Source organism: Sciurus vulgaris, assembly GCF_902686455.1.
Source record: "Sciurus vulgaris genome assembly, chromosome: 13".
Classification (NCBI taxonomy): Eukaryota; Metazoa; Chordata; class Mammalia; order Rodentia; family Sciuridae; genus Sciurus; species Sciurus vulgaris.
The window spans coordinates 48,553,938-48,568,040 of NC_136474.1; the positions used below are offsets into that span (position 1 = coordinate 48,553,938).

A 14,103-nucleotide genomic window follows, 5' to 3' on the forward strand; every position below is an offset into this window, starting at 1 on the left:
AAACATGTTATACTTTAATTCCTTGCAAACTACTTGATAAAATGATAATATATTTACCATGTCAGCAGTATGTTTTCTATAACATGTTTAAATTGCATGAATTTTCCTCTATGGATTAACATAGCCCCATATTTTCAACATCATTAAGTTACATTTTTGTCTTTACTACATGCAATTGAGTATTTTTGGACATACCTTTAAAATTTTTTTGAAGGCAGGGTCAAAGACTCCTAAGTCATTTGAAACATTTTGCAAGTGTTTTCTATGAGGTTGTGTCAATTTTTATTTTTCAGGGATATCTGACTGGCTTTCTTGACATATCTTCAACATGCACTGAAGTAGTATATTTAATTGGTGTTTTGTTTGTGGTGCTGGAGATCCAACTAGGGACTCGTTTGTTCTAGGCAAGTGCTCTATGAATGAGCTGCATCTTCAGCCCTCTTGTATTTTTTTTAAAGTATAAAATTAACAGAATGATTGTAATAGACATTTAAGCAATTCAAAAGCATGAAGAACAAAATGTGAAATTGTGTACCCCAGCCATTATCAGGAATTTGTCATGTGTTTTCATATTGATCTCTTGTTATCTACCATGTATATGTGTGCCCACTTGGCATGCGTGTGACTTCTGAGGTTTGTTTCATGCTTACAAATACTTTCTTTAAAATTGTAAAATATGCTGTTTAACTTTTTGCAGCACTTTTGTGACTTTTAAAAAAAATATATTTAGCCTTTGTTTTATCTTGAATTTATTTTTGGTACATTGTATTGTAGGGAACTATAATTTAACAAGCATCAAAAAAATTTTCAACTTGCTTTATTCTGATTACAATGGTTATATAACAGGTCACCCAAAAACTGAGTGGTATAAAACAATCTTATGTGCTCATGGCTCCTGTGGGTCAGCAGTTTTGGAAATGGCATGGGGAGGAATGGCTTGTTGATACTGCACGATATTTAGACCCTCAGCTGGAAGACTCAAACAGCTAGGGGACTGGTATAGCCAGGGTTCCTCAGGCATTTTTAACTATGGTTCTTCTCCATGTGATCTCTCTGTGATGACTTTTCAGTGTGGCTAGACTTACCATGCACTGGCTCTCAGCTTGTAGCACACATAGGGTGTGAATCTTGAGGGGGAGAGAGTAGAAGACAGATATGGACAAATAAATGGCATCTGCATTAGTTTTCATTAGTTTTAAGAAGTCACATACTGTCACTTCCTCTGCACTCTATTGATTGAAGCAATTAGGAATGTCTACGTAGGTCCAGTGGAGAGAGAAGTGGACCCACCTGTTGATGATGGGGTGTCATTTGGTGTCTCCTAAAAAAAAAGCACATTGGATGGGTTATAAATCAGCATGATCATCTTTGAAAATACAACCAGGCATACATTGCCTCCCTTTTAAACATACACTCTGTTTTCTAGGAGTATAGTTTATGTGTAATGCATATATAAAAGCAGGGGTATATGTTTATTTCACTATTCTGTGAATTTTAAAACATATAAAGTCTATTGTGATTCTTGATATTTAAAAATAGCAGTTTTATGAAAATTCAAAACCCATTTTAATAATTCTGCATCCAACGGTTATGATAGTTCTTAGTTTGTTGATAGGTTTCAGAATTTACCTAGACATTTATCTTTTTGCAAACTAGAGCAATTTTTTACTTAATTTTGTGTTTCTGTTGGAAGTAATAGTTGAGGAAATAATTACAGAATTATTGTTCAAAAGGGACATGCTATGGAATTGATTACATAATGATTTAAAGCAAAATATAGTAAATTTTTACTAACCTAAGGGATGAATGAATATGGATGTTTAATCCAGTTTGTGGATTATTTGGGTACTTTAATTTTTTTTTTTTAAAGCTGGAGTTGTGACTCAGTGGTAAAGTACTTGTCTAGCATGAACAAGGTTCCAGGTTCAAGCCCCAGCCCCGCCCCCCAAAAAAAAAAAAAAAAGTCGAGCCTTTTTCTCTGTATTCATTTATATCCCTAGAAGGGAAGAAGTTACACTCAGCCGGCACAGAGAAAGGAGACATCACTGATCTTCACTTTGACGAGATTTATTGCATCCTCCCTGTTTCTCTGTCTCCTTTGTTCTCTCACTATCTTCCTCCTTCTTCTCTCTCCCCTTCTCCTCCCCCAGGCTCCTAGCTTATCAGCCAATTATAGCAAAGCTTTCTGTCACGCAGGAGAGCGTGCAGAGGAATGCCAGCATAACACTATATGAATCACGAGCTGTCCATGCGCGGCATGATATTAGATGGCCAATCCTTGAGCTTGGCATTAACATGTCATAAGTCTCCAAGGAACTAGTAAGCAAGTAGCCTTTTTGGGTACTTCCTTATTTTGGTAGCCAGTGCCCTTTGGCTCACTGCCAGGTGCCATCTTGTCCAAGATGGCCCTTAATATTCTTTGTTTTGGTATTAGGGATTGAATTCAGGGGTGCTTAACCGCTGAGTAACATACATAGCCCTTTTTAGTTTTTAAAAAAATTTTAATAAATATTTTTAGTTATTGATGGACATTTATTATATTTATCTATATGCAGTGCTGAGATTCAAACTCAGTGCCTCACACATGCTAGGCAAGTGCTCTGCCACTGAGTCACAACCTCAGCCCACCCTCTTTAGTTTTTTATTTTGAGACAGGGTCCCTCTGAATTCTTGAGGCTGTCCTTGAACTTGTGATTCTCCTGCCTCAGCCTCCTGTGCTGCTAGGATTACAGGCATGTGCCTCTGTGCCCAGCCCCATATTCTGAAAGATAGAAGGATACAAAGGATACAAAGATAGAAGGATAGAAGGGGGCTGGGGTTGTGGCTCAGTGGTAGAGTGCTTGCCTCATATGTGTGAGGCACTGGGTTCGAATCTCAGCTCCACATAAAAAATATAAAATAAATAATATTGGTGAATGTCTATAGCTTTGAATTGTGTATCTATAAGTCTGTGGTTTTTAATTTAAGAACATTTTATTTAAGCTTCGGTATAGTTTCTTTTGGGCCTATGGTGATGATAATTTCATGATTGATATAGTCAGATTTAATTTTCCATAATATAGAAGTCATCATCATTATCATGTTTTTTAAGGAGACAAATGTAGTATTTCTGTCTTTATTTAATTTTTAGTTGTAGATGGACACGATACCTTTATTTTGTTTATTTTTTAAAAAATGTAATGCTGGGGTATGAACCCAGTGCCTCACACATGCGAGGCAAGCGCTCTACCACAGAGCCACAACGCCCACTCTAGAAGGCATCATTTACTGATGAAAAGTGGTGCATAATCTGCTGGCATGGAGCACTGTTTTGCCTGGTAGCTCTGGATTGAAAATAATTGAAAGGAACTGAGAAGATTGGTACAACTCCTAGGAAGCCATAGGCTATGGGGAAAAGACCGAGATAAAATAGTAATAAGAGAATAGCCATGGAGAAGGTGGGTAATTTGCTAAAATGGGTTTAATTTCACATGACTAATTGCTTCTTATGTGCTGTTTCTAAGAAATTGAGAACCTGTTAAGTTCTTTGATTTCTGTATAAATATTGTGGAATTGTGATAATTTAGAGCACTAAATTATTTAAGCAGATGAATAGTAAATTTCATAAATCTTTATTAAAATTAAATACAGTATAATTGCTTACATTTACATTTTACTTTAAATTCCTTCAAAGTGTGTTCACCTTTCTATCACTATAGCCTTCATGTGAAAGGAAGTGTTTTCTGAATTTATACTTCACAATATTGATCCTAGAGTAGTTTAAGTCAATTTTAAATATGTACCTAGCAATTTACAGAGTGAGGGTCTTAAATCACATGCCTTTACCATTTATATATGTATATATTTATATAATATTTGAGATGGAGTCTTGCTATGTTGCCCAGGCTATTCTCAAATATTGGGTTCAAGTGATTCTCTTGTGTCAGCCTCCTTAGTAGCTGGACTACAGGTATGTGCCTGTAAATTTACAATTTCATGTAACAATATGAATATGCAGGTTAGAAATCGTGTTTGATTTTTGTCATTTCCTAGCCAAATCTCTGATTATATTGCACGTTTCTGCTAAAACATGAGACTGTTTGGTTCATTAAACACACTGTGCTCTTCTATGATCTCCCTTTGTTTGAAAGGCTTTGCTCATCCATCATTTCTATGAAACTTTTCTCATTCTTTTTCTGATTTAGTTTTTTGGGTATCTATTTCTATCAATGGAGGACCTAGGTTTTATTTTTTGTTTGTTTTGGTGCTGGAGATTAAACCCAGAACCTCACACATGCTGAGCTACACCCACAACCCTAATGAGTATATTCTTATTCATTTTTTTCCTTGGTACTTTCCGTCTTGTTTTTAAGCAGAATAATTCTAGATTTCAGTTTAATGTGCTGCTTAATTGCCTATTTGTAAATATCTCTTAGTATTTGTTTTAGCTTGTATTATCTCATTTATGCTCTCATTTATACCTTCTATCTTTTGTCTTCTGATCCAGTCACTGAGTCCTAAATAGCTCTTGACCATTTCTCTCCACTTTTGCTGTCCCCATTCTAATTTAAACCACCATGGTCTCACCTGGTATGCTTTAGACTTCTTATAACTTGACTCTTCAGTCATTTTCACTTTCTTCCTTTTTTCCACATGACAGAAAGAGTGAATTTGAAAGTAGTAGAGGGCCTTCCCCCAATAGGAGTAAAGGACACCCCCGTCCCTGTAGTCAGGCATTTATGTGGTAGGCGACTGCAGAGGATTATGCATGAAACGTGGAATATTTTGCCCTTTTGTAATCCAATACGCATTGCTCTCCTGCTTTCTTTCTTTCCTTTCTTCTTCCTCCTGGTGATGTGATACTGGGGATTTAGGTCTTGTCCATGCTAGGCAAGTGCTCTACCTCTGAGGTATATTCTCAGCCCTTAAAATTTTGAGACAGAGGGGCTGGGGTTGTAGCTCAGTGGTGGAGTGCTTACCTAGCATGTGTGAGGCACTGGGTTTGATTCTCAGCACCACATATACATAAATAAAATAAAGGTTCATGAACAACTAAAAAAACATTAAAAAAATTTTTTTTTAAACAGTCTCACTAAGTTGCCCAGGCTGGCCTTGAACTTTTGATCTTCTTTGTAATTCCAAGTGACTAGGATTATAGGTATGTACCCATGTGCCTGACTCCAGTTTCCTTTCAGTCTTTTTAGAGCTTGTACTGTCCTTCCTCCTCCTCTCCCTGCTTCCTTCCTACCCCCACCTCCATCCTCTTAACCTCAGCTCAAACACAGTCTCACATTCAAGTTGGCCCTTTGTTTACCTGGATATATAAAATGAGTAATGTAGGTTTTGCCTTCTTCTTTTTAGGAAGTAGCAGTAGTGTATTAATTCTTGAAGACTTTAGTAATAATATTACTATTTTTGTACTCTAGTTCCTGCATGTACAACACACTTTATTTTGATTTTTAGGACATATTGCTTCACTATTAAGGAACATATTACCTTCTCCAAGGGGGACCAAGGTTGTACGGGAGTGAAAAGGGCTCCTTTCTTTTATTTATTGAAAAGACCTCAACTTAGACAAAATAGAGAATAATATAATGAGTCTCCATGCACTCATTACCCAACTTAGCATGGTTAATCTTTCATCTAAATCTCACCTTAGTTTCCCACTATCCATCTGCAGTTATTTTGAAATAAATATCATTATTTTATATGTAGGTACTTCAGTTATAGTGTCTTCTTCAGGGGTATCAAATACCCAGAAACCACTCCAGACATGGGAACTCATGTAAGAAATTTTATTAAGCGAACAGGCAGAGTGTCTTCCTGCAGGGGGAGAGAGAGAGAGAGAGAGAGAGAGAGAGAGAGAGAGAGAGAGAGAGAGAGAAAGAGAGAGCGTAAGAGCGAGAGAGAGCACGCAGAGGAGAGAGTGAAAGCCAGGAGGAGAGAGAGAAAATGGGAGGGGAACTATTAAGTAGTGGAATTTTGCAATGGACCAGTAACAACGGACCAATAGTTGGCGAGGAGGTTTGCAGGGCTAACAATCTGGACTGATTACTGGCTAGGGAGTTCACAGGCTAACAATCTGGGTTGTAAAGTGGTGTGGGGGAGCAGAATAATGGCGGCAGCAAAATAGCAGATCTGATGCCAACAGTTATTGACAGAACCAGAACTTTAATCTAGTAGAGTGTCACTGTTGTATTTGTAATATAGCCTTGAGCTTGACCATCTGGGATGTGTTTATAAAGTGGTGATAATGAGGTTCAAAAGCCACATAGTGTTTAAAAAAATTCTAGTTTTAATTTATGAACAAATGGTATTAATATTACTAAATAGTAAAGGAATATTACCCCCAATTCTATTACCCTAATGAAAGTTATTTTCATTACTGTATAGGGATCTTTTAATAGTTTTAACATCTGTCTCGTCCATCTGTGTGAACAGTTTTAGTGGAAGTCATTTTACCAAGTGTTTCTTTTTCCTTTTGGAGGAAGATCCCATATCATGGTGTATTGTTTTCCCTTAAGCAGGGAAACTTGATAATTATTTTCTAGAATTTGTTGTTTATGAGGAAAAGAAAATCCCCTATGGGTAAATGTTTAAACTGATAGTTTCCATATCATGAAGATGAGATTGTCTTTTCTTTTGGGGTAATTGTTTATCTGGAGAACAGTTTGAGATTCTTCCAAAGATTGTTTTTTGAGTTTTGTAGTCTATACTATCTACATAGTCATTAAAGATTCTTCCTTTTTTCTCTACATTGAATCTAAGTTTCAGTTTATGGATCAGAGGAAAGTAAGTTTTACTGTAGAAATTGGGATCCTTATTTTGTTTTTCCATAGTCTTGGGAATTGAACCCTGGTTTGTGTTCTTCCTAATGAATGGAAAAGGAGAGAACATGTTTAGTTTGTAATTGGTATTATAATTAAATTAAAATATTTTAGATCTCTTTATCTTGAAACTATGTGGTGTAAGTGGAATTTCTCCTTACTTGATTAAATACCTTGTAAAATGATGTACTATTATTTTTTTCCTCTTGGGAATGATATGCAAATACATATTTATCAATAATGTAAGCATGTATCTTTATTTCAATAGGCATCAAGCATGATGGAACTATGTGTGACACCTGCCGCCAGCAACCAATCATTGGCATTCGATGGAAATGTGCAGAATGTACAAATTATGATTTGTGCACAGTTTGTTATCATGGAGATAAACACCATTTAAGGCATCGCTTTTATAGAATTACTACACCAGGAAGTGAACGGTAGGGGAAACAATTTTTTTTTTTTCAGTTGTGTCTCCTTGTTGTGACTACTAGTCAGCCTTAAAAATAGGATTAGAAAATAACTTCTGACAGCTGATTTAATATCAGTAGGTAGCATATAACATGGACATGGGTAGACATGGACTGGGTTTGCTGAAAAGTAAGAGGACGACTCTAGGAAGATGGAAGTGTTTATTTTTTCTGAGATAATCTGAGCAGTTCATCTTCTAGCATAGATACTTGGCATCATCCAGTATTTGGAAATTCAAAGGCAATCCAAGAGAGGTTGATTATTTTTTTCTCACTATGCTTTCTATCCTGTTTTTTTTTTTTTAGATTCATTGTACACAAATGGGGTACAACTTTGATTTTTCTGGTTATACACCAAGTAGAGTCATACCATTTGCTTAATCATACATGTACATAGGATAATGAATGATGTTTGTCTCATTCTGTTATTTTTCCTTTCCCCCTCCCCTCCCCACTCCTCATTTTCTTCTATACAATCCATCCTTCCTCCATTCTTGTCTTCTTTCTATTCTAATTGCCCTGGGGCCCATGGATTGAGTAATCAGGCACATATTAAGACCACATGACAACTACTGTTTTTGTGAAGATTTGAACATAAATAAGATGCAGAATTTTTTTTTTTTTAGAATAACAAAAAATACTTTACTAAAACATAAGATTTATAGAAGTTTACAGACAAGCCATATAAAATGAGATATAAAAATAAGATTTTTCTTTTTTAGAAGAGGAGAATCTATACCTGACAGCAGAGTCATGGTGTTATTAGTGAGGGTTGTGATGTTTGTTTAATGTTCTCATTTTGATTTAAGCAATCAAGTTTGTTTATCTACAGAGTCTAAATAAAATTAGACTTGGCTAGAGAAAGTATTCTAAAGAACTGGTTAGCTCCTTTTAACCAGTACAGTTAGATCACCATAAAGGGGGAAGAAAGGAACCCATAAAATTAAAATAAAATTCCCTTTCCCCTGAAAATAAAAAAAAAAACAACAACAAGGAAAACAAACAAACCAACCATAAAATGAACACCATACCCCTGGCAGCTAACACTGACAACTGCCTTCATTCACAGTGCTTTATATTTAAACCATGCCACTACTTTTAAATGTTCACAACAATCAAGATGATACTTCTAGCCTCGGCTCATGCTTTATAACAGTAAATCAGGACAAGACATAGATTTGCTAATGTGCATTTAATCACCAAAGGACTGAAGATGTCTGGGCTTTTATTCTTTAATGTTTCTATTAAGAATATATCCATTAAATGCAACCAAAAAAGGAAGAAGTCTTGGCAGAACAGGAGAAGTGATGCATACTTGATGATTGGATCGATTTAAATATTATTCATGGCGTATAGCCTAGTCCATGCTCCGCATGCTCTAGCTGTTTCTATGATTTGGGCTTCGTTGTTCTTCCACTGCTCTGCTGTATCATTTGCTAATGGATCATCTGGATTAGGAGCACTTAACAAAGCCTGGGTGGATAGCAGAACAGTGTGGTCAAGATGCAATATTTTTGAGGAGTTCACAATTTAAAGGAAACAATGAATCAACAATAATTATCACATGTTATTTTAGACTGTGGTAGAGATATGTATTAGATATTTTAGGAGCAATGTGTAGAGTATTAATAGTGATGGAATCTTCTTATGTAGTTACAGTTAATGCATAGGAGCAAGAACACAGCCAATGATAGAAAGAGAGCTAGAAGAAGGAATAGATAAATTGATGTTTTTTATTTTTGTGGGGGTTACTGGTGATTGAACCCAGGGGCACTTTACCCCTGAGTTACATCTCCAGCCCCTCCCTGTTTTTAAAAAATTTTAATGCATGATCTGTCTAAATTGCTTAGTGCTTTACTAATTTGCTGAGGCTGACCTTGAACTTGTGATCCTTCTGCCTCAGCCTTCTGAGTCACTGAAATTTTATGTGTGCGCCACCTGGCCTGGCAGTAAATCAGTTTTTCAGTCAAACCTTTCCAGTACAAATCACTGTGGTTCTGTCCTTTATTAACTGAGTAATTCTGAACAAGTTATTTTTGTCTTTTGCTTACAATTAAAAATAAGAAATAATAAAGGCATTCCAGAAATAGGAAAATTACATAAAATTATATAAACAAAACAAAAAATCCCTGAACTTTTCTGAGTGTATGGATGAGAAAGGTATAGAAGAATAAGGGGTAGATGGCCTTAGAGAAACAAGCTGGTCCAGGTAGTAGAGTGCAAAATCTTTTTCAAAGTCTATAATCATAGTTCTATAAGTATACACTACTTTGGAGACAGTATAATGTAGGTCAAATCCAGGTCACAGATGTTTTTTGCTGGTATACACTCAAATTTTTAAAATGTTGCTAACCTTTTATGGATTATTAAAACACACACATGCCCAGAAGACTGTCAGTACTGGGCTTAACATTTGTTCTTGGCAACAGTGACTGAAGCAGAGGTGTACCCTTTAGACATTGGGTTAACTAAAAGTTGACTAGTGAGTTGACCAGAGTTCTGCCATCAATTGTTGTCTTGTGAAGTCTGAGGCCAAGAGCTGTTTACCATTTATCACTATAGTGCTGCCTTTCTTAGGCCTTCATTTATATTATTTGGGCGGTAGCTGTAGAGGAATCTATTTGCCACCTGTAAAACAGTGAAGACTATAGTGATACCCAGAAGTGATTATACTGGGTTCATATTTTGATTCCATTTCCTTTTAACTTTTGTATCCTTGGGCAAATTATTTAGCTTCTTTGAGACTCACATTTCCTCATTTGTAAAATAGATAATATAGTGTTATTTTTCTCTTAAGGAATGTGATACACTTTATACCTGTGTAAGTCCTTCTATGCATCAATTAGTACCCATTTCTATATAAATTTAATTAAATACCTTTGTTTTTAGGGTTTTGTTAGAGTCTCGTAGAAAATCTAAGAAGATTACAGCCAGAGGAATCTTTGCAGGTGCCAGAGTGGTACGAGGAGTGGACTGGCAGTGGGAAGATCAAGATGGAGGAAATGGGCGTAGGGGAAAGGTACAGCATTTTTCTTAATTCATTATGCATTCTAGACTATTCAGTAACAACTTTTAAAATCATTTCTTCTTTTTCTGGAAGAGAACAGATTGTTCCTGCTCTTTTGTAAGTGTTGGTATTCCTTGAGAAGGTTGTTAGATAGGTTTTATCTTTTATTTATTTATTTTCTTTATGGCAGACCACTGTTTATTATCATTGTTATTATTTTGGTACTGGGAATTGAACCCAGAGATGCTCTACTGCTGAGCTACATACTTGGCCCTTTTATTTTTTATTTTGAGACAGGGTATCACAAAGTTGCTCAGGGTCTTGCTAAGTGACTGAGGCTGACCTCTAACTTGCAGTCTTCCCGAATTGTTGGGATTCTGCCCAGATAGGTTTTACCTTTTTCTCTGAGGCTTCATGTTCTATTTTATGGCCCAGAATGCCTTTCTGAACATCCTGTTTGGGGCCATCCTCCCTAAGGGGATCTCATGCTCTTGACTTCCTTGTTGTTAAAATTTCATTTGAGAGACTGGGGGTGCAGCTCAGTGTCTAGCATGTGTGAGGCCCTGGATTTGATCTCTAGCACTGGAAAGAGAGAGGGGCAGGCAGGGAGGGAGGGAGAAAGTGAGGGGGAGAGAGAAAGAATGAATGAAAGGAAGGGGAGGGAGGGATGGGAGAGAAAAAAAGAAGTGTGTTATAGTCCATTCCCTCAAAGGGTTGTTTCCGAGGGGCAATAGGTGGCTCCTTTTTTCTTTAAAAAAGAAAAAAAAAGAAAGAAATTGGCTAGGCATCGAAGGCCTGGCCATGTTATGCAAGCAGTCTACCACTGAGCTACACCCCAGCCATTAGGCAACTACTTGGTTATCCCCTCTACTGGCTTCTGTTACCCTTCTCAGGTCACAGAAGAAGGAAGGCTGCCTGGGGGTCAGTCATTGCAGTTATTCTGAAGGGAGTTTTTTGTATGACTTGTTCAGCTGGGGTGGAATACTAGAGATGTTTGGGTGAGTGAGTTGTTGGTTGTATGTATTTTGGATCTCATGTTCCTTTGTCTGATATTAATTCATTGATTCCATTTAGTTAACAGATACTGAGAATGTTCTGTGTTATGCTAGATATACAAGATGAGTAGCATTTCACATTTGAGACTTACATGTCAATCACATCAGTTCCATTGTTACCTTTTTGAAAAAATTGTTTTTAGCATTGAAGAATGATTTTAAAGACTTTCCTGAGAAACTTCACAGGAACTTGAAAGCCTCTTTTGTACAGACTTGGTGCTTTGTACATACTTATGAATTTCAGATTCTTAAACATTTTTTTCAAATAATTTTCTAAATTCAGAGTAGTTTTATTTGTTTAACTTTAAATAGTAATGTCTTTGTAATACTTGGAAGTTAGATGTATTTTATTTTTATTAGGGAAACACTTTTTATTTAAGAAACTATTGAGTATTTATGATGGTGCGGGGTTCTGTTGGAAGCCACCAAGGCTACAGTAATAAGCAAAATTCTACCTGCCTTAAGTTTATATTCTAGTTAGGAGTGAGAGAAATAAAACATTCTAAATTCTTATGAATGTAGTATGGTGTGTGGACAGCAGCATTAGTGTCACAGCTTGTTAGAAATGTGATAGCTAATTATAATATATGTGTTTCTTAGACTTTCTAAACCAGGGTCAGCATTTAAACAAGATCCCTAGGTAATTTGTATACACACTCAAGTTTGAGAAGAGTATTACTTTTAAAAGAATAATAGAGCAGTGTGAATTTGGAAAAGGCTTGACTTTTGGATGGGTGGATTGCCAAGGAGACATGCTTGGCAAGTTGGTGGTAGAGGTAAGGCATCCCTTTTGGGTGGGGACAGGTACAGCCCTATCCCAGTACATAAGTCCTAGCAAATGAAGCTCTGGTGGACATGAGCCCCTTTCTGCACTCCTTCTGAGCAAGGCACCTTGGTGGTGAACAGCCTGTATCATATTCATAACAGTCATGTATCACTTTATACCAAAGAATGTATAAAATGTACGTAAAAGCTTAAGGAATAGTGTTAAATGAAGACTTTTGTCCTCAATATACAGATTAAGAAGTAGAATAAATACTTTTAAAAGTCTTATCCCATTTACAGCACCCCTCTCTTAAGGTAACCAATATCCTTAATTGGTGTTCATCATTCTCTTGTTTTTCTTTCTCTTTTTCATTTTGTGTTGTACCTTACAGGTATTTGAATTTTGAAAAACCAAGTAGCAAGCACAAATCTAACTGTAGTAAGAACAGGACAGAACTGCTCCTTTTAGATGAAGGCTCCCAGGAGAATATGAACTGATTAGAGTCTTCATAACCTATTTTGCCTCAGTGTTGCTGGGAGTTATAAGAGAGCCCTTCTGGGGCAGTCAGTGGGCAAAGCCATTCATGAGTTCTGGGAACATAGTGCTCAATATAGTCAGAACATCAGGCAGCAAAGAAGGACTAGGTGCTGGGAATCAGGCAGGAATATTTTCAAAGAGGATGGGTTGCTATGTATTTTTTGCTTCTACTTCTTACTATAACCCATCTGAGCTATAGGTGTAGGTTAAAGCAGAATATTCACCAGAGGGTGAAGAGTGGTGTAGGTGTGAGACTTCATTCCTTAGGGAATGGTGACAAGTGGGAATGTCATTGCACAGTCCTAATAAGCCAAGTGCACTTGAGATGTGGATAAGGCTCACTTGGGCATTGTATTCTTAGGTCAGTGATATAGTGGCAGTGGAACTCTTGATAGTAAAAGCCTTCAGCTTGTCTGGATGTGGCTACAATCTGGATGGATGTGTTACCTTTATGCCTGGTGCCCAGCAGTCATCTCGGATCCTCCCTTTGATATCCTACAGTGAATGCTTTGCCCTTTTCCTGGCTGCATCTTTTGTTTCCTTATACCCCTATTATATCATTTTATTTAGCTTGCTGTCTGTTTTGGTAGAGCACACAAAGAGTAACTTCTTTTGGAAAGACTGCATGAGAATTAAATTTTTAATGCTTTTTTTCCTGAAAAGTGACTTGTAGTCTTCCCCACACTTAATTGTGTGGCCAGGGAATTGGAAATCATTTTTTTTTTTTTTTTAAATTGGCTTTCGAAGGCAGTTGCTGTTAACGTTTGAAACCACATAAAGTTTTAGGATTTGCTAAGTTGGCACTTTTTGGGAGGGGATAAAAAATAAGTCATTTTTGAGGTTTTGAGTCATCAGTATTACATTTTTGGTTTGTTATGATTTAACACGTTGTATTTTAAGAACAAAATGAGGAAAAATAACTGAAACCATCTTGCACATGTGACTCTTGAGTAAGGGAGCTTCATATAATAAAAAATCTTGCTGGGCGCAGTGGTGCAAGCCTGTAATCCCAGCAGCTGGGGACCTGAGGCAGGAGGATTGTGAGTTCAAAGCCAGCCTCAGCAATGGTGAGGTGCTAAGCAACCCAGTGAGACCCTATCTCTAAATAAAATACAAAATAGGACTGGGGATGTGGCTCAGTGGTTGAGTGCCCCTGAGTTCAATCCCCTGTACCAAAAAAAAAAAAAAAAAAAAAAAAAACAACCTTCTGGGCAACATCGTTTAGGTATATTTTTATATGTTATATATTTCATATATTTTATGTTTGAAGACCAATTTTTATTTTTATGGTCTGACTTTTCTTGCCTGTGTATGTGAATGAAAATCATTAATTTAACCATTCTTTTCAGTACTGACAGTTGTATCCCAATTGCCTGCTTTATACCACTTACTAATTTTGTGTTTTTGTTTTGTTTTTACAGTGCTGGGGATTGAACCTAGGTCCTCACACTTGTTAATCAGA

General features: G+C 36.6%; 1 protein-coding gene across 1 annotated transcript in view; it reads left to right on the forward strand.

The window, feature by feature from the left end:
- Positions 1-14,103, forward strand: part of MIB1 (MIB E3 ubiquitin protein ligase 1) — a 132,334-nt gene that overhangs the window by 12,909 nt on the left and 105,322 nt on the right. The window contains exons 2-3 of the mRNA XM_079108293.1: positions 7,075-7,246; positions 10,166-10,295. Coding sequence (XP_078964419.1) covers positions 7,075-7,246; positions 10,166-10,295 — 302 coding nt within the window. The remainder of the gene's footprint in view (positions 1-7,074; positions 7,247-10,165; positions 10,296-14,103) is intronic.